General features: G+C 43.8%; 1 protein-coding gene across 1 annotated transcript; it reads right to left on the minus strand.

Annotated features, from left to right (window-relative positions):
• Nucleotides 1-285: 285 nt before the first annotated feature.
• aspm (assembly factor for spindle microtubules) lies at nucleotides 286-18,452 on the minus strand. Its single transcript, XM_076278462.1, has 30 exons — nucleotides 18,036-18,452; nucleotides 17,561-17,704; nucleotides 15,511-16,930; nucleotides 14,874-14,954; nucleotides 14,683-14,781; nucleotides 14,428-14,574; nucleotides 13,774-14,010; nucleotides 13,600-13,667; nucleotides 13,331-13,472; nucleotides 12,819-12,949; nucleotides 12,435-12,610; nucleotides 12,063-12,208; nucleotides 11,492-11,577; nucleotides 10,923-11,135; nucleotides 10,584-10,788; nucleotides 10,022-10,170; nucleotides 9,518-9,646; nucleotides 9,197-9,391; nucleotides 5,259-9,107; nucleotides 4,973-5,122; nucleotides 4,714-4,880; nucleotides 4,430-4,589; nucleotides 4,113-4,322; nucleotides 3,723-3,872; nucleotides 2,657-2,848; nucleotides 2,225-2,417; nucleotides 1,968-2,122; nucleotides 1,587-1,763; nucleotides 853-1,025; nucleotides 286-754 (listed from the first exon to the last, which is right to left on the minus strand). The coding sequence occupies exons 1-30, from the start codon at nucleotides 18,303-18,305 to the stop codon at nucleotides 658-660; spliced, it is 9,711 nt and encodes a 3,236-aa protein (XP_076134577.1). The 5' UTR covers nucleotides 18,306-18,452; the 3' UTR covers nucleotides 286-657.
• Nucleotides 18,453-19,927: the final 1,475 nt, after the last annotated feature.

The following is a 19,927-nucleotide window of genomic DNA, read 5'->3' on the forward strand; positions in this document are numbered from 1 at the left end:
TAATTTATTGCCATAAACATGAAGCTCGTTTCCATTACAGGTACTCGGCCCACTACCCAGGTAAAGGGGACAGGTACAGGAACGCCCCGTAATTCAGCTCTTTCAGTTGTATCTCCACTGCTTACAGACACCACCCATGCAGCCTTTCGCAATCATGTTTGGAAATGTTTAATATAGTGAAGCTTGACTTTAAAAAAAATGTATTGGGATTCAAATCGCTACCCAAACCATGCAGCCCTATTTAGTGTAACCAATTGTATTTTAGGAATAAATAAATTCATGCAATTTACTAGAAAGGGGAAAAAAGAATTTATTCACTCTTGTTCAAAGCACATTGATAATATTTACAAAGCAAAGTGAGGAAACTAGTGATGTTTTGTATGTTTTGTAAGTGATGAAACTCCCATTTCTGAACAATCAGCTCAGTTAGCTTAGCAAGTCCATGTTTTCTCACTGCCTTTAAAAAAGATTAAGATTGTAACAGTGGGAAGTGAAAGGCAGTCTGCATGTTCTAACTGGTGACAAAATAAATGACCATTTAAAATAATTTAAAAAAAGTATGACACAGGCACATAAAAAAAGGTTGTCTATACACACAAACATACAGATATGACCATTTCATGAAAATTAGCACTGAGCAATGCATGGCTAAATCATTTACAAACTTAATGCAGATGCTAGCATTTGGATGGCACAAAGAGGATCAATGATGTCTCCCAGCTTGTCTTTCCGGAGTACCCACTCTGGGACAAACCTGTAAATGAGAATAATTTAAGTCAGACACACATCATTTCTCAATGTGTGTGTGTGTGTGTGTGTGTGTACGCACAATCACACATAGATTCACTGTACCTTGGTGGCATCTTCGACTTGCGAGGGGTGGCTGGGACAAGCAGACTGCCATTGAGGGACCCATTCATTTTTTGTCTGACCACCATTCTCTCGGTGTCCTTCTTGCATTTACGCATCGTAAGACGGAAGATGCTGCGAAGACGATCCATAGCCTTTGGGATGTTTCTCACCTCCTAACAAAATGTTGAAAAGGTGATATACTGTAGGCCAGTGATAATGCTAACTGCCTTTTTAGTTCACATCATGATCAACTAGCTAGAGAACTATTCAAAGTATACAAACAGAAAACTACAAAATCAGTAGGAGTGCAAAAAATGCCCAGGAGTGCAAAAACTACAGCTCTGTGACTGGAAGCCATGCCTTGTTAACCTTGCTGCGGACGGGTTTCTGGCCCATTCAGTTAGAAAATTGCCTGATCTTTCCAGACAGATATTGACTTGAGGACTCAAAGATCAAGTATGGCCACCAAGACTTTCCTGAAGTGACTTTGGTAGAACCTGGGCACTATTCTATTAGAAGTCTTCGAAAAACCTTCCCAGAATGCTCCAGAAATGAGAGGAACTACAAAGGCAGTGCGAGAGGTGAATACATTTTTTAGAAGAAAGTTGCTTCTTTTAAAAAGGTGAAGGTTTGTATGTACAAGTTTATACACAGCAACTAGTCATAATACCATCAAACTGAAACTACAAACTAAACAACTGTAATATCCGTGTCTCTGTACTGGCTTTTCTTACCGCTGCCCTATGGCGGTCTTGCACAAGTAGAATCAGCAGGAAACACGCCTTGGTGAAGATGCTCCCTCCTTTGTCGCCCATTTTATCTCCTGCCTTTTCCCGGTAGATCTGCAGGAGATCCAGGAGCATGTCCACAGCATGCTCGACTGCAAACACTGCCTCTATCGTCCGGTTGTACTGTGGGGTAATGTTTTTTTTTAATATCATCACCCTTCACACCATTTCACCACTCAATAACATTATAAACTAATTAAGATAGTAAAACAAATGTATTTTTGTCGTTGTTATGATCATCATTAAGCTTCAAACTGTTGTGTAGGAAGACGAAGAGCCGTCATCACAAGGGGCTGTGTTCGGGGAGGTGGATTAAAATTGGCCTACCTTGGAGAGGTTGAGGAGCACCTGGATAGACAGGCTGATGGTCTCCATGGAGGGGAGGCTCCTGTTGCAGCTCCTGATGAGAGTGACTATTTTCTCTGTCGCTCCACTTTTCACCAGGTGTTCACAGCACTCGGGCGAAAGTCTGGTCGCGGTCTCTGCAGACAAATTATGAAACACAAATGGTTACTGTAGTCCTTAAACGGAAGGTATTTCTAGCTTACAACGAGGGCAAATGCAACTTCAATAGAAATCCTCACCCAAGTACTTCAAGGCTAAAATAATGTAGCCAAAGTTGTGGCATCCCAGGAGATAACCAATGGCCATTGTGGTCTTATTGCGTAGGCAATCCTCCTCCTTTACTTCTTGGTTGATTTTCCGAAGGCGATGGCGTATGGCAACAATTTTGCGGGTGTCATTCAGCTTTCGGGAGCAATGACCTCTCCATAAAGCCTGTAGGGAAATGCCAAACAGACAATCAATCTGACAGACAATCAATTTGCAGATTTGGGTATGCAACAACATAATGCTAGGTCCCCTCTCCCCTTGGGTTGGGAATCAAAACGTTAGAATCGATAAAAAGGAACCGGAACCGATAAGTAGAACCAAAACCGAAATAAATAAAAAGTAATAAATTTGAATTTGGTTCTGGTTTAATTCACAAACACTATAGTCTTTTTAATGTTGCGTACCTGTGCCCTAATGATGCCGCGCTGCATCTTTTCCTGGCGACGGCTAAGCAGCATTCCCCTCACAGTGCGCTGGATGACCGTGGCTGCCCGATGGCGTCTGGCCAACCATGCCCTGGCCGCCCTCTGGGTTACAACTACCTGCCGACGCTCCTCCAGGTATCGCTTCCTCTGCAGCTTGGTCTTCATCCACCGCTGGAAACACAAGTGAGGGATTGTATAATAAAGCATGAGTGAGTGACCTGCCCACTGATGGAATCAACCATCAGATAAGACAGTTAATGATAAACAAATTGCATGAGAAAGTTGGACAAGACGACATGCTGACATTTTCTTAGGTTTCCAGTTTAACATCTTAGGCTTGGTGAACAGGACCATGACCAAGTATTCCACTATTTGCTACACTGGTAGGACCAGGAAGCAGGCAGAGAACATCAAAGACCCCACACACCCTGCACACACACTCTTTAACCTCCTCCCCTCTGGCAGGCGCTACAGATCCCTGCGCACAAATACAACCAGACACAAGAACAGCTACTTTCCCTCTGCCATCACTGTACTAAACTGCAGTTAGAAGTGGGCTCATCCCCTCTTAAGCCATTCACCCACTTATCCCTCAAATTACATACCCATCATCCCAATATGCATCTTGCACTCATTACATGCATGCATACATTTGCACTATTATTTCTGCACTTTATATCCACTCCACTCCACTCCATGTGTACTTGTCTTGATACTACGCCTTATTTGTATATTGTATTTTGTATATTATGTTAATACGTTGATATGTGCCTACCTGTATATTGTTGTCTATATTGTACAGTATGTGTCTTTATTACTATTGTCTATTGAATGTTTTACATGTCTATTTGTACTACTACATGTCTATTTGTTGAATGCACAGAACTGAACATCTACCGAAGTCAAATTCCTTGTATATGTAAGTATACTTGGCCAATAAAAACTGATTCTGATTCGCACCAAACACTCACTGAACTAAGAGTCTCTAAGTGCTACTTGGCAACAGCTGGTGCTAGAGTACAAAAAAAACAGTCAGTGTACACACCTGGATGCAGATGACTGAATGGATCTGTTTTCTGGCCGCTTTCAGAGCCTGATGGGCACGGAATGCCCGCTGAATCTTCACGGCACAGAGATGGTGGTAAACTGCGGCAGAAAAGCGCAACCTTCTTTGGGCATTCTCTGCTTCCATCATCTAGGGAAGCAAGCAATCAATTACATCTTAAAAAATTAAACATGAATCTGTTAAATCACCAACAACCTACTAAACAACATGGTTCTGAGATCTGACACGGGATTTGTTTACAGTCATCAGTTAAACTTGACACCTAACCATGTCTGTCTCTCAAATCATCAGTAATGTAATGCAACTATGTCACGGGATAGATTATAATGACTTAAACAAGTGTAAACAACTAACTGTAAACAACTGTACCCTTCTCCTGGTGAGCCAGCCACGGCAGTATGCCTGCAGAGTGGTGGCGGCTGCGTTCCTATGCCTCTCATTCTCTTTCGCCAGACGCTCCTTTTGCGCTGCCTGGAAGCGCCTCTGGACCTTTAGGGCTGCCTCTTTGAGACGCCTGAAGCCCTGCCTCTGGGAATGGCCTCTGAAGTGGGCTTGGATCAATGTGGCTGCCATCCGCTCCTGCAGACCATTGCATAGTTAGCATTTTCTCTGAACCACTACATTTCTGATATATGCTCTTCCATTGAAATAGCAAATGATCAATTCTCTGAGAAAACACTGGGTACCTTGTGAATACATTGTCTGGCTCTGTGGCCTCTCCATAAGGCTTGGATGGCAATCGCTGAAGCCTTCATATTCAAATAGTTTTGATGCTGCTGCCTTGTAGCCAGTGTCTCTCTCCATCGCTGCTGAATAAGGAGAGTCCTCTGCTGCAATACCAGGAATCTGGAACAACCCATCGAAGATTGAAAAACTATACAATTCTTGCTGAGGATTCTGAACATGTTTATTTTTTTTTAATAACAGTCACAGTATGCATATGGTCTGAGGGAACTAGTATCTGCATTACCTTCTACGCTGTAGCCTGGCCTGCAGACACCTATGGATGGTTGCAACAGCAGTTTGTCGGGCGACGTAATGTTGTCTGGCCAGGGTTCCTCTAAACCACGCCTGAATCTTGATTGCAGCCTGCTCCTGTTCGGCATGCTTTTTGAACTGGTATTGTCTAAATGCTTTCTGCAGATAAACATTCAGAAAAAGAAACCAAGTCAAGCAACGATTGCAAGAGGCTAAAGACAGCTTTACCCAACATCTTTATCTGAAAATACCTGAATTAAAAGAGCAGATGATTTCATTTTCAGGAAGCGGGCCCTCTCTCTCTGGGAGTGGACTTGGGCTCTGTAATGTTTCTGGATAACCGCAGCTGCAGCCTTCTGACGTTCCAACTGCCGTCTCTCAATTGTTCCTCGGAAAGCAGCCTAGTGGGTTGGGGTGGGACACATTTAGAAATACACTTAGAAAAACTATTGGAAATATTACAATTATTTCAGACGTTGTGTCCGCAATCACTATAAAGAATCCAGTCATCAGTGTACAAACATACAGTGCTCTTACCTGGATTGTGATAGCACTCTTCTTAAGTCTCTGGAACCTCCTCTGTTCTACAGCCCTACGCAGGTGTGCCTGGAGGATGGTCAGACTTCTGAGAGTATGCAGGTAATGCTGCCTCTGCTCCCTCTGGGCTTTCTGAGCTCTGTAGCGTCGCTGCAGGACGAGGGCTGCGTTGCACTGTCGGAGATAGCTCCTTCTGGCCAGGTACATCCGGACGCTCGCCTGCAGCCTGATGGCACTGCCTCGCAGCAGCAGGAGCCTCCTGCGGTGCATGGCCATGCGCAGCACTGCTTGGATCTTGACGGCAGCGCGTTCCCGCTTAGCACTCCTCCTCGCCTGCATGCCACGGAAGGCTGACTGCAGAGTTAGCACCGCATGCTGTTTGGTTTTGAACATGGCTTGCTCCTTTTGGACCTGTTGGCACGACCGGTACCACGTCTGGATCACTGTGGCCGCGGCACGCATTTCAGAATACCGACGTTGAGCGAGTTGAGCCCTGAAGGCTGACTGAATGGTCACGGAAGCAGCCTTCACCTTAATGTAATGACGTCTCTTCTGGCTCATCTTAAGGAAGGACTGGATGGTCCTGGCTGCCTTCATCCGCTTTGCCAGCTCCCTTGCCTTCTTACCTCTATATGCTGCTTGAAGGCAAACAGCTGCAGTTCTCAGTTGCTGGTAATTGTGCAAATGCTCATTTCGGAGCTGCAGAGCCCTGAATCTTTGTTGAAGCACAACGGCAGCCCAGCACTGTTTCCTGAAGGACAACCACTGCCTGTGCCTCCTGAAGTAAGACTGGATAAGTATGGCCGCCCGGTGCATTTCAGCAGCCCGTTGCCTGGCACAATAACCTCGGAAAGCTGACTGGATGACTATGGTAGACTCCTTCAACTTAATGTACTCTCTTCGAACGCTTCGACTCATGGTGTAGGCCCTGTAATGCCTCTGGATGATTATGGCGGATAACTTCATGGCCTGGAACTTCACTTGCTCCCGGTGTCTCCTGAAACTTGCCTGGATGACTTTGGCTGCCTGATGGGACCGAAGAATCTCCATCCTAGTCTTGTGCCCTCTGAAAGCAGCCTGTAGGGTGACCACTGCATGCCGCAGGCCTAGGTAGCGCTGCCTTTCCTCTCTGCAAGCTTTCATGGCACGATATCGCCGTTGGACCGTGAGGGTAGAAGCCTGGAGGGCCAAGTAATGTCTGCGCTCATGGCAGGCTCGCAAATGGCTCTGCAGAATCCTCGCAGCCTGGTGCATTTGCTGCAAACGTTGCCTGGCTTTTATGCCATGGAAGGCTGCCTGAAGCACCGTGGCAGCCCATTTCTTTCTTCTATAGTCCTCTAAATCTTTCTTCATCTCTAGGTTGGCCCTATATTGGTCCTGTATAACCTGCACTGCCCTCAACAGACGTATGTAGTATGATCTACAGAGGTGTTTTCTAATGTGGGCCTGTATGAGCACTGCTGCTCTTTGTTCTTGCTGCAAGTGCTGTCGAACCTTCATGCCTCTGTAATATGCCTGAATAGTGACACAGGCTTTCCTCTTGTTGAGGTACTCTTGCCGACACTGCATTGCCATATGCTGAGATCGATACAGTCTTTGACAGAACACTGCAGCGGACTTAAGTGCAAGGAAGTGTTTCCTCTCCTTAAAAGTTAAGTACTTCCTCTGAATCAGAGTAGCCATTTTGTGCCTTTTCTTTATCTCCTGCCTGGCTCGGTATCCACGGAAGGCAGACTGGATTGTCAAAGCAGCCTTTTTCTTGGCCTTGTACTGCTGGGTGTAAGAGTTCCGCATTCTGTTGGCCTTGAATTTCTCTTGTAAAATCCTGGTGGCCCACAAGAGCCTCACATACCGTGTTCGGCAACAATGCATCCTGAACTGGGACTGGATAATGCGAGCTGCTGAATGCATCCTTTGGATCTCACGCCTTGTCCGATTGCCTCTGAAAATTGCTTGAACAGTGGTAGCACTCTGACGAAGCTTCAGATAGTCTTCTCTGAATTGTTTTCCTCTTAGATGGTGTCTGTATTGCCTCTGTATGACGACTGAAGCCAGTCTCATGGCTTGGAATCGCACTCTTGTTCTGTACATTCTGTAGAACGCCTGGATCACTGTAGCAGCCCTTTGTTGCTTTTGCATATCTTTTCTCACCTTCATACCTCTGTACATGGACTGGACGGTGATGGCTGCATCTCGCAACAAACAAAACTGCCTCTGCTCTTGCCGTGCCATCAGCGTGGCCCTGAACAGTCTCTGGATTTTTATTGTGGTCTCTCTGAGAACAAGGTACTCCTTCCGCTGTTTGTATGTTCTGTATGTCCGTTGAATGACTGTGGCAGCATTTAGCATTTTTGCTAGACGTTTCCTCACTATTGCACCACGGTAATGGGCTTGGATGCATAGAGCTGCAGATTTAAGGGTAGAGTACTCAAGCACAGCTGTTTTCCTGGCCAGGTGAGCTCTGAATCTCTGTTGAATTAACTGTGCTGCCCAACGGGACCTCTGATATCTGACAAACTCAATATGCCCTCTGAAGTGGGCCTGAATGACTGTTGCAGCTGTGTGCATTTTCCTGACATGACTACGAGCCTGCATACCCCTGAATGCTGACTGCAGTGTAAGGGCTGCTGCTCTGACCTCCAAAAAGTCTTTCCGTGCTCGCCGGCCAGCGACAACTGCCCGGTAGCGCTGCTGGATAATGGTGGCCGCACACTTTGCTGCGAGGTAAGCTACTCGCACCTTATGAGCTCTGAAACATGCTTGAATGAGCGTAGCTGCCTGGCATTCCTTCTGCAAACGCCGTCTAACTAAGAGTCCGCGGAAGCTTGCTTGGAGTTTCACGGTTGCTCTCTGAACCTGCTGGTAATGCTCCCGTTCAGCTCGACCCAGTAATTGTGCACGATAGTGCTGCTGAATTACGCTTGTCGCCATTCGCAATGCCAGATATCGCTTGTGGCATGCAAAAGCTCGCACATAAGCTTGGATCACTGTGGCTGCACGGTTCTTTGTTCTCAACTCTTGCCTGACCTGCATGCCACGATACGCAGCCTGCAACACAACTGCAGCTCGTCTCAGCTGGAGATATTCAGTCCTTGCCTGCCTGGAAGAAAGCATTGCTCTGTACTGTTGTTGGATGACAAGAGCCGCTGTTCTTTGGGCCCTAAAACGAGATTGAGCCCTGTGGCGACGATACTGCGCTTGAATCAGTGTTGTGCATCTATGGAGCTCTTCTATCCTCTTCCTGTATCCTCTCCCTCGCCAGATGGCCTGAAGTGTCACAGCAGCGTGCCTGAGCTCCAAGTGGTCCCTCCTGACCTGCTCACCCAGAACTTTGGCCCGGTACCTGCACTGCACGACCACAGTGGCTCTCTTCAAGGACCGAAAAGCTCTCTGAGCCACGGCCATCCGGAAAGCGCTTTGGATCGTCAGTGCTGCCTGGTGTCTTCTTTCCAGCTCTTTGCGAGTCTGTAAGCCTCTGTAAGATGCCTGCAAGGTTACAGCTGCCTGCTTCATCTTAAGGTAATGCAGCCTTTCTTGGTCCCGTTGACGGCAGGCCCGAAACCATCTCTGGATCAAGAGAGCCGCTCTCCTCATCTTCGCAACCTGTCTCCGGATGAGGTATCCTCGATAGGCACTCTGAATGCTAATGGCAGAGGACTGCTGCAGTTTCAAGGTCAGGAATCGACGCTTCTGAGAGCAACCTCTGAACCATGACTGAATGCTCACTGCTGCACATTTGAGCTTGTGGTATTCTTTTCTACATGTATGCATGCGGTAACAGGCTTGGATCACAGTGGCAGCGTGATTCCTCCTCAGGAATTCTCGGGTTCGCCATCCTTTATAGATTTTCTATGACAAAAATAACAAAAATGTCTTACTTTTCATTTAACACAAAGTTTTGAACCACATCAATAATAATGCCACAGAAGACAACTCACTTGTATGATGGTTGCTGCATGGTTATGACAGGCAAGAAGATGAGCCAACCTCATGCGTTTTAAAGCCTGACGTGCAGCATAACCCCTCCAGGCACTCTGGATGGCTATTGCTGCCACAGCATGCTTTTCTGTTTGCCGCCTCAGAAGGAACCTCCTTACCACAGCCTGGATCTTTGCGGCTGCCACGTTCCTCATCTAAGCAAAGAACAAAAATTAGGGGGAGGGGACTAAAATCATACCTGTACTTCCATCATTACCATGCAACACAGAAAGATTAGCTAAATGTCAGTTAGCAACTTTTGTTGGAGGGAATGAGCTTACCTGGTAAAGCTCAAGATCTTTTTTCAATCTGTACTTCCTCCATGCTCCCTGAATGACCCTGGCCGCTCTGGTCTCATTTCTTAGGTCCAAGAGACGAGTACAAAGGAATGACAGAAAGCATGTAACGACCTGAAATAAGGAAATAAGTCTTAGTCAGTTTCATGTAATATCTACAAAGAAATTGTACCAGAAAATATGTACAGGTACATTCATGACTCAGACAAGAAGGGATTGTCCTAATTGTTCAAACTTCACTTGGTCCTATTCAGCTGAATACAACCTGTAAGTATTGGCTCCTGGATGTAATCTGTTCGATTACAGTGGTTTTATAGCATGTATCTCCATGTCTTTTATCACATGGAGTGAATTGTATTTTTTATTATCTAATTTGTTTACTAATAGTTTATTCTGATTCTTATCTCCTCCTTTTTACTGCACACTCCAAGTGCTTTACACAAAAATGTACAAACAAATGTTTGGCAAACTAAATCTCTTGACTCTTACCTTCTCATTTGGAATTGTGTTTGACATGTCAGAGGGGTTGATCATGGCTGGAACTCCTCCAAGGTATGACACAGCAGAGTTCACCAACATGAAATTACTCTTCTCATTCTCAAGCAGCTCTTTGAAGTCAACTGAAAAGGATCCTAGGCCTAAGAAAAGAACATGGGTAATAACATTATGAATAAATTACCTCCACAATATAGCTATACTATAAAACATACTGTTGCTGATTATCTAATCAGCTAAGATTTGCTGAAGGATGAAGAAAATACACTTATTTTGTTTGCAGGTGCCAAACAGTAGACAGTCAACATACTACCAACACATTTAAACCTACTGTTAACTAGTCTTGCACAGAAGTGTCTGCTAAATGAGTAATGAAAAACATTAACAGATTTTTGTTTCCCCCGATCCAGTCAGCATGTGCAGTCTGCACAGAAAAAATGTAAATGCTGCATGGACAGTCTGTGCATACTGTGTGGATTACAAAATTTGCTTCATCCGCATTGTGCAGAAACCCCAGACTGCGCCTACAGAACTACACTTTCTCATTCACTCTTACCATTTGGCACCACAGGGTCAGCATTGATTGAGGTGTCTGAGTCACTGCTGGAGTTATTGAGCTCCACTCTGCCACGGTGGCCACAGTCTATGGTCTGAGTGGTCTCCTGCCGAACCTTCTCCAAGGGCAGCTGGCCGGGGTGGTAGTGGTGGACCAGATGGCAGAGAATCCGGCCATCTGAGAAGGCCACTGTGAAGTTCTCAGCCTTGGGAACAGAAAAAGAAAAAATAATATAATAATAATAATAATAATAATAATAATAATAATAATAATAATATAGAGTATAAAAACATGGATTATAGGTCACACACTAATGCCTTGGGAAAGAAGATGGCTTACCTTTAAATTGTAGAACTCACAGACAGCATTCACCCAATCCATGAGCAGCGTGATCTTCACACTGCTTTGTTTCATCTCGGGCTGGGACTTCATGGCCTTCAGTGGGACACTTTTGTCTGTCCGAAGGGAATTCAGCTTCCGTTTCGTTCGCCATGTCCTCCTAAGGAAACTGATTTCCTCCTTCAGCTGTTCTTCATCTAGCAATACCTCCACCTTAGTAGAACAGTGTAACATTCACAAGATTTAATCGATTGACATGGCAAGTTTAATTGATTGACATGTCCATAGCTTTGTGACGTCTTGTGCAGAGAGAACTGCTTCTTCAATTCAACAAAACTCAATGAAACAACACTAGAGCACAGACACATTCAATCTTTATTTATTCTCGGAGGTTCATTGAAGGTAGTCCTCATTTTCAGTGAAGCCGAGATTACACAGTAATAATGGAATAACAAGAGATATAGTATAATAATTGTGGAAAATAAAAAAAATAATAACAATAACCTACATACCATTATAAAGGAGGAAGGGAAATAAAAATACAGAAAATATTAATAATGAAAGCATACCTGGAATGCAAAGATGATTTTCCACAGAAGATTCAGAGTTTTCTCTCTGTGTCCATCCACAATGTCTCTGGATTCAATAGCTGTGCCTGCATGACAATACAACACTACATTAACCCCCAAACACACAATTCCAAACAAGCATAACATAAAATTGCATTTGCACTATTCCATATTGAGTAGCATGCATTAAAAGCAGCACTGAAGATTTGCTCTCTGGGTCCCCCTACAGTTGAGAAGCGCAATTATAAACAAACTAAATATGCGCCTTTTGCTACAAAGTATGATACAATATAGAGGGAATGCACCGACGGCAGCCTGTAGAAAGAGATCCTGTAGCATAGCAACTTTTCCATTTCAATTTCCGGGGGTGGGGTACAGTGTTCCTACCCGAACACAGAAAGTTGCTAGGTCGGTAATCGTCTATAGAGGGCTGCTAAGACAATGGCAGAAGTGCCGTTTGTCATATTATGACATTTTTTTGGAAACGTTATGTTAAGGTTTAAAAAAAAAAAAAAAAAAAACACTGTTAAGGGTGCCTTAAAAAAAAACATATTATAACGTGGTCACTCACCGCGCTCGTCTTTCAAGTCCACCCCCCTCTCTCTCAGCACCTGAAAGGCCAAGTCTACATTGTGGACTTTCTGGAGGCGGCAGATGGCAGGCATCCTAAGCCTCTTGGACAAACTCCAGTCCTGGAGGAAGAGCTCCATGACACGCCTGATGTGAAGATGTGAAGAGAAATTAAAACTGATTCACGGAACCAGCCAACTAACAATTCTGTTCTGAAACCAGTCCTTACAAGTAGTCTAGCCAACAACTTTGCATTTAACAACAATATAAGCATGCAACTCTCAGCAAACAGATCATCCCAGTCATAGAGCTCCTAAAACAAGCAGTCTTTGACATTTAGTAGTGAGGCTAGTTATAGAACAAGACGACTTACACCAAACGAATTCCACATCGAAGGTCTGTGGCCAAGTTTCTCACAGCAAAGTCAAACTCATCCAGAGGGGTTTGAACGTGGGACACTGCTAACCCCAAGTGCCCGAGGTGTCGAGACAAAATCCCTTCACCACTTAGGAAATCTCGAGAGAAAGCCAGCAAGAGATCCTTACTGGTCTACAAGACACACACAAAAAAATCAATACCATATACATCAAAAAACAAAATACATGAATTAATATGTTTATTTGTGGACCTTTTGCCATTTATTCAAATAGCACAGTGAAGAGTGACAAGCAGCAGGTCGGAGAGAGATTGGGTGGGATCAGAAAAATGACCGCTTGCACCACAGCACCCCTCAATACCACAGTAACACAAACTCTACCTTAAATTCAGCATCCATGCAAAACAGACAGGGGTCGTGTTCAATCAGCCTCGACTCTTTGGCCTTGTCCAGGAAGCAGACCAGCAAGAGGAGCTTCTTCAAGGTGAAGCGCGACAAGGCCTCCTCGTGACCTGTTGAAAGCATCACACAACCTGTTGCTTAATCTGCAAGATGCACAACGCTGTTGTTCTATTGGGTGTATTTGAGACTTGAATTATCCACATTTGGTACAACCATATGTTGCTTGCATACTGAGACAAACAAATATCCTGGTAGTTAAGCTCGTGACCTGGATTATACATTAAAAGTAAATGGATGGATGGATCTGAACAAAGCGTAATTAATAAACAAAAATGCACATGGAGCCAGAGTATGCAACACTTCTCTAATATTTCTAAGTTCTTTACAGTGGTTGACATCTTGTGACAGTCTTTTGGTGTTGGTTACATTTTGATTATGTAGTCTAACAGTAACTACCAGGCACCGTAGTGCTAAGTGCTGGTAAACATTACCATCTTTGTACAGGTGTGGGACTTTATGGTGTCTGTATTCTGCAGCGATGTCAGGGTTCCACAGCAAGCGTCCGAGAATGAACATGGCCAACCCCATGACGTCATTGTTACTCTCCAATGAAATCAGCTCGCCGTAAATGGTCTGGGGAAAACGGTGACGGTATGATCAACTATTCATTTCAAATGACTTTGATGGTCATATGAAGAGACAATACGTAAATGTTTTATGTAGACCATCAATATATGAGCACATCCGAATTCCACAATACCTCCAGTCCAATACGCAGCCAGAGAGGATTATAGGACAAAAGCCAGTTCAGAACTTTTTGCCGCTCTCCTGAAAGAGAAAATAAAAAGGACCTGTACAGTTAACAAACTCCTACAGTTACAACACTGAAGCACTGTAGAGGTCTTTGTACAATTAAGTATGAACTTTCACACACCAATGTCCTTCCACAGGTGTCGGTCCTTGCGGATGAGCAGTCTTTTGGCCTCCACCTCTATCTCCAGCCTCTGGATGGCCTTCACCACAGCCTCAGAGGAGAACAGCTGGCATGCGGAGCGACGCAGGCGGTTTAAGCGTCGACGGGCTGTGTAGGTTTTTAGCGACATCTCCTCCTTGGTTGGGGCTTTGGGAACGGCAAACTTGCAGTCCCCCGTTGTCAGTGACAGAGCATTCACTACACACACAAAAGTCAAGAGGAAAATGTACCATCACAAACACACCAAACAGATCAGTTCAGGACTGGAGTATGATGTAGAGTTTGGTGCATGATCACAGGCACACATTGATGGACACATGACGCATAATATCATAATCACATATGTATAGGTTTCTATATTTATGGGCCATCAGATTAAAACTCCATGCAAATCAATCCAGACTAATAACATCCAAGTCAGCACATGTGTGTTAACCGGCTATGTAAAGTTCCACTGTTGACTAAACAAATTGCTTTCATATCCTTTTTAGGTTATAGCTCACCAAACCTGAACTCTGGTAGACTAAAATAAGCTGCACAGGAAAACAGTACATAATTGTTCACATCTTATGTTTGAATGTAAGTGACTGAAGGTGCCACCACACCCACACCCACCTTTGGTGACCTCTGTGGTGACCCTGAAATCATCAGGTGTGAGGACATAGTTTATCCACCAAGTGAATCCTCGTTCCTGCTTCTCAATCCACCTCTCATCATAGAACATGTTTTTGGCAGCAAAGGGCATGGGGTGCCGTGGTATGACTGTTGAAAAAGCAGAGTGAGTAAGCAGAGTGAGTAAGCAAAGTAAGTAAGCAAAGTAAAGACAGCACAGACAAATGTATACTTGTGAAGATATGTAGATGCAATCACCTGTTTGAACTGGCTTTATGAAAGTCAGCTGTGACTGTGCCACAGCAATGACTTTTGATTTCTTCACCGTGGAAAGGGACACTGACTTTACCGAGGGAGCTGTGTTTGAAACATGTTTGAACATTAAGACAAAATGTAGATGTACAATGCAACATTTTCATGTACGGCTTTTAACAGAAGCACATCTTTACCTCTCTGGTTTGTCTTTGGGGCCGCTGGCTTGGACTGGGGCCTTGAAGTCCTTCTGCTTGTATAGGACCTTGCGGTCGGCACTGCAAAAATTTTTTTTAAAAAAATAAACAAAAATAAACAAAACAAAGATGAGATTCAAATCAATGCGCAGTAATTCTTGTTGTTTTTTTAACTAGTGAATATGTCACACCAGTAACATTCAGTGATAGAGTGTCAGTTGTTCTGACATCCAGTCATGCACTAATGGACTTGCATTTAAGTTGTCCGACAATCTTTATTTGGGAAAACTAGAAAAATGTTGCTTAATCAAAATCTGTTATTTAATACAGTTTCATAAGCAGACAGCAATTCAGTTCTCTGAAAATACACTTTAGGCTACTTTGTAATGATTGAAACTACAATTTTAATCTCTGACTCTGCCCTGCAGCAGCCATTCAATACCCTTATTGCCATTTTCTGAATTTAAAGATTTATCCAAAGGGTTATACTGTTTGCCAATTTTGTTCCCCAACTAGGCCCATGTCTGTTATATAAGAAACAAAACAAAGCAACCGTCTCTGGCACTCTAATATGGTATAATACATCATTTAATTCATTGTCCTTCTAGACACAGACACACACACACTTTCTACTCACCAGCTGCCTTGGGCTGCTTCTGCTCCATTGTGGACCGGGCCACAGGAACTTTGCCTGGAGCTCTGCTGATGGTCTCTGTCTGGCCAGTCTGTGCTCTGCCTCTCTTCACCTGAAACGTCCTCTTGGCATCCTCCACGTCCTCCCTCAGGAACTCGTCGCTCTTTCTCTTTTTCCCCAGATGTGGTGGCAGTGGCCTGTGCACAGCAAACACTTCTTGCTGTCGCACATCTGGAACAGGAACCTTTGGCACACACTGGACAGTCTCCGGTGAGCGACCTGCTGATTGGCTGGTTGCTCTGCTGCTGGAGTGTGGCGTTGGCACTGAGACCAGAGGTGAACAGTGGGAGGCAGTGATTGGGGCACTGCCTGAAGATGAACCAGTGGGGGAGAAGTCTTGCCTGGAGACAGCAAAAGAGGCCATGGTGTCCAAATCAATCACAGGCAGAGCACCTATATTTCTTGCAGGCTGATCTACAGGCTCCACCTGATCAACGATCGGCAACTCCTCCATGAGTTTCCGCCGTGATGTTTTGATTCTGCGCTTATGGTGATTGCTTGCTGGTGACGACGGCGCTCTGCTTTTGGTAATTGTGGCAGAGCTGACTGGTGGCCTCGCAGAGACAGAACCCTCACAGCGGACCTCAAATCTACGTTCAAGCTCTAGGGCTGGTTTGGGTTTCACAAAGAAGGTAAGCCTGGGCTCAGCAAGGTTCTGCTGAAAGGGAACAGTAACGTCCTCACACTCTCCCAACTCATTGCTTGGGCCTCCCATTTCAGACTCCAGTGAATCAGAGAAGTCAAAGCTTGAACAAGCATTTGGAGGGCTTACCGGCTGACTGAGATCAGAATCAATGATGACCAAAGCTTCTTTCAGTGACAACCCAGGTGATTCAGGCAATGGTGCCTCATCTGAGGCAGCGGGTGCTGGGTGTGTTTTAATCACAGGCAGTGGGCTTTGATAAGCCTGTTCTTTACACCTAAATGTGCTTGCAACAGGAGAGAGGGTCTTGTTTAAGACTCTACGTTCGGACAAACCTGCAGGAGTCTGCGGTGTGCCTGCTGTAGGCACAGCTAAAAGTTTGTCCGCAGGAACCAACACCACTTTGGGGGAGATGCTTTGATGGGGAATGTTCTCAAAGTCATCCTGAAGGGACTTCAACTGGGTCTTCAATGCCTGGGGTGTGCAGGGCTTTTCCTGAGTCAAATGGTCCCTTTCACGCGCAGCTTTAGGCCTCAGAGAAGGCCTTTCACTGTTACACTGAGACAGGGGAGTCTTCAGCTTCTCTCGTTTGTACTGAGGCTGTCTGGGTACATGGAATGTTCTGTTTGCTGCTTTATGTGGTCCCGACTCTGTTTTCTTGGTCCGGTATGAAACAGAGGGATCGGTCTTCTTATTTTTGATAGAGTCCCACAAACTTTTCTGAAAGGCATGGGAAAAAACACTTTACCTTCTGTGAAACACTGTGTGTTTAGTTCGCCAAATAAAAAAAAAAGAAACAAAGCAGTCATTCTTTTCATGTGAGTAAAATTAGGAAAAGTTATAACACAATTGCACTATCCAATATTCATCGCAACCCACTAAACAAATTTATAACAGCGAGCAGTAAATTAATTGGATTAGAGCAGGAATCACTTAATACTCAAATACTCATCAGTATTTACAATAGACGGACTATATTAAAAGGAACACAAATAGCCTTGGACACCACTGACTCACTACATAGCCATACCGTCTCCTACCTTCAGGCCAAAGCTACAGATCACACACATTCAGGACTAATAAGAGCTTCAGGACTATGTCAAGCTTTGTGCATGCATCCATCAGACTCATGAATGTTGGAACACCTTTTTAATATCAAAACACTATTTTAATTATGTATTGCTTATGTGGTATGTAACATGTCCGTATGTTACATATAACAACGCTCCATGGGGTGTGGTGTGTACTATGTTGTATGTAGGCTATGGGATGTGTACTATGCATTGTATGCATTGAAGCTTTTCATATGTTAAGTTTCTAACGGGAAAGGTTCTTTAAATGTACACATACCTTTTTCTTTTTTGGCGTTTCCACTTTTCCCAGCAAAACTGCTTGATGCTTAACAATTCCATTTGCTATAAATGTAATAAGTTCCCTGACGCCCCCCTCCTCCACAGGTGTCCAAGTTATGGTCAAGATGGTACTGCCATCGGGCTAAAGAACAGGAAAACAGACCCAACTTAACTTAGACGTGTTATTTCGAAGCAAACATGTTTTTTTGTTGTTGTTTTTTTGTACAAGTAATGGTGATGATACCGAGTAATAAGAAATGTTATTACTGATGATAAATCATTTAGCAGCTACATGACAAACTTTGAGTAACACATGGCAAGTAGAATAACGTTAACGTCTACATTAGACTTGTTCGCTAGCATCCGATATTCTGGCACCAGGTGACATTTAGTGATACGGGGTAACTAGCAGGTTATGGCAAATTAAATAATGTTTAACACAAAAGTTAGTTTCGGTAAAGTAACATACTCACCTCAATTGTAAACTTGGTTTGGTCCACTGAGAATCCTTTTGATGAGGCTATTTTATCAACAATCACGACGATAGGAGCCTCATCGGTTGGATTGTCAATTCGTAAAAATGACGATTTAGATGAACCCAACTTAACAGTTCCAAATGACACAAAAGGAGCTCTTGAAAACTTAACTAAACTCAAAACAGGAGTCGAGTCATTGTTTTCCTTATTTGTGTCCATGCCACTGAATTGATCTTCAGACAAGTAGTTTGTAGGACTAAATGCCATCTTTTGAAACTACACGATGTAACGTAATACTAAATACACTCTACTCCGGCGACAAAATAGACAAAATCTAAATACATCTCAGTAGAATAGCCTAGCACATGCACGATGTTCAAAACCTGATAAACAAACTTGTGTTTGCAACACACGACTCAGTTCCTGGATCCTCTGCTCAATTTGAATTTTGCCACGACATTACCAACCAATAAGATTGTAGAATGTAAGTTCATTATCCAATCGCTGAGAGAAAAACAAAGATAAGCCAATATGAGCTAAGTGAGCTTTTAAAATCCCTTACGTCACAACCAATGGGACGTTTGGTGGGCGGAGTTGGTGGAATCAAACGGTTGCTGCACTTGCTGCGCTGTCTTCGCAGCCAGAAGAGTAGGCAGCCTACGGAGCAAAGATTCTAGAGCGGAGCAAGATAGATCAGTTACGTCATAGGCATGAAGTACGCTCTGAGCCTGACAGGGCGCCATTTTAATAAGCTCAGCGCAAAATTTCATATACAGTTCCAATTCTATGAGCCCACCTGAACAGCTGTTTTTAACGTTACCAGCTGTTTTTTTTCTTCTCGGTAATGAACTGCAAGAACTGACAGTGTGAAAGGCCCGATTGATCTTTGTCCAAGTTTAGACTGAATAAGGAGAAGTAAATAGGCCTATTATTTAGACAGAAGTTGCACTGGTAGGCTAAATAGATCACATAAATTCCCATTGAGAGACTGTATAGCCTACTGAAAGCTAGCTAGCAGGCAAACTAACTTAGCTAACGTTATTTTATCAGCATTGCTTAAACACAGCGCATAAGATAGGCTAGCCTTTATCAATCACTAATAAGGTCGAGATTTCACTCAAGCATCTGATGTTCATAACTTAAATAAATGCAAATGGTAGGCCTAGGCTAAACACAACCGTGCTTGACACTATTGTATCGTTTCCATGCAGTAAAAAACTCCCAAATTGTCCTGCTTGCCTATGTAAAATGCATATGACCACAGAAGTTCGTTTTCAAAAATCATTAGCCTATTTACAGGCTGCAGCGAACTTAAAACACGTCCAGATGAATCTAACCGTTGGACTTAATTTGTTAATAAAACAATTTGCTTGAGTTATAAAATAGGCTAGCTGTAGTCCTATTATTTATGGCTACTCATCTAGGCCTACTGTAAATCCACAAATTATGGCAGGGGTCTTTTCTTTACTTATAGGCTGCGTAAGCATATGCCTTTATTTAATTAAGCATTATTTACTTTTTATTATAGGTTGCGCAATTGTGCATCTTAAGCCTCTAGCAAGCTCAAAAGAGGGCAGCACGCGACTGATCTTGAGAGCAACGTGAGACCTGTGGTGTAAATATTAACTTTCAGTGTTTTACGATGTCTTTGTAAATTAGGCCTATGTTTAATTAAAAAGTGTTTCTTGCGTGCGTTCATTCTCTCATTCCCTCTCCAAAATGTTCCTGTTCTAGGCTGATCAAGTGCATGAACCCAGCATCGGTGTGCGCATCACATGAATCACAATTGAGACAATAGATTCTTGTACAACTGCAAAGCCTTATCATAGGCATGTTACATTCATGACATGAAAAATGGAACTTATAGAACGAAATTGACAAATTAGGCA

The sequence above is a fragment of the Alosa pseudoharengus genome, unplaced genomic scaffold (assembly GCF_046254945.1).
Source record: "Alosa pseudoharengus isolate Yale_2024_CS ecotype anadromous, Long Island Sound unplaced genomic scaffold, YU_APseudo_1.1 YU_APseudo_1.1_scf_11, whole genome shotgun sequence".
Lineage (NCBI taxonomy): Eukaryota > Metazoa > Chordata > Actinopteri > Clupeiformes > Clupeidae > Alosa > Alosa pseudoharengus.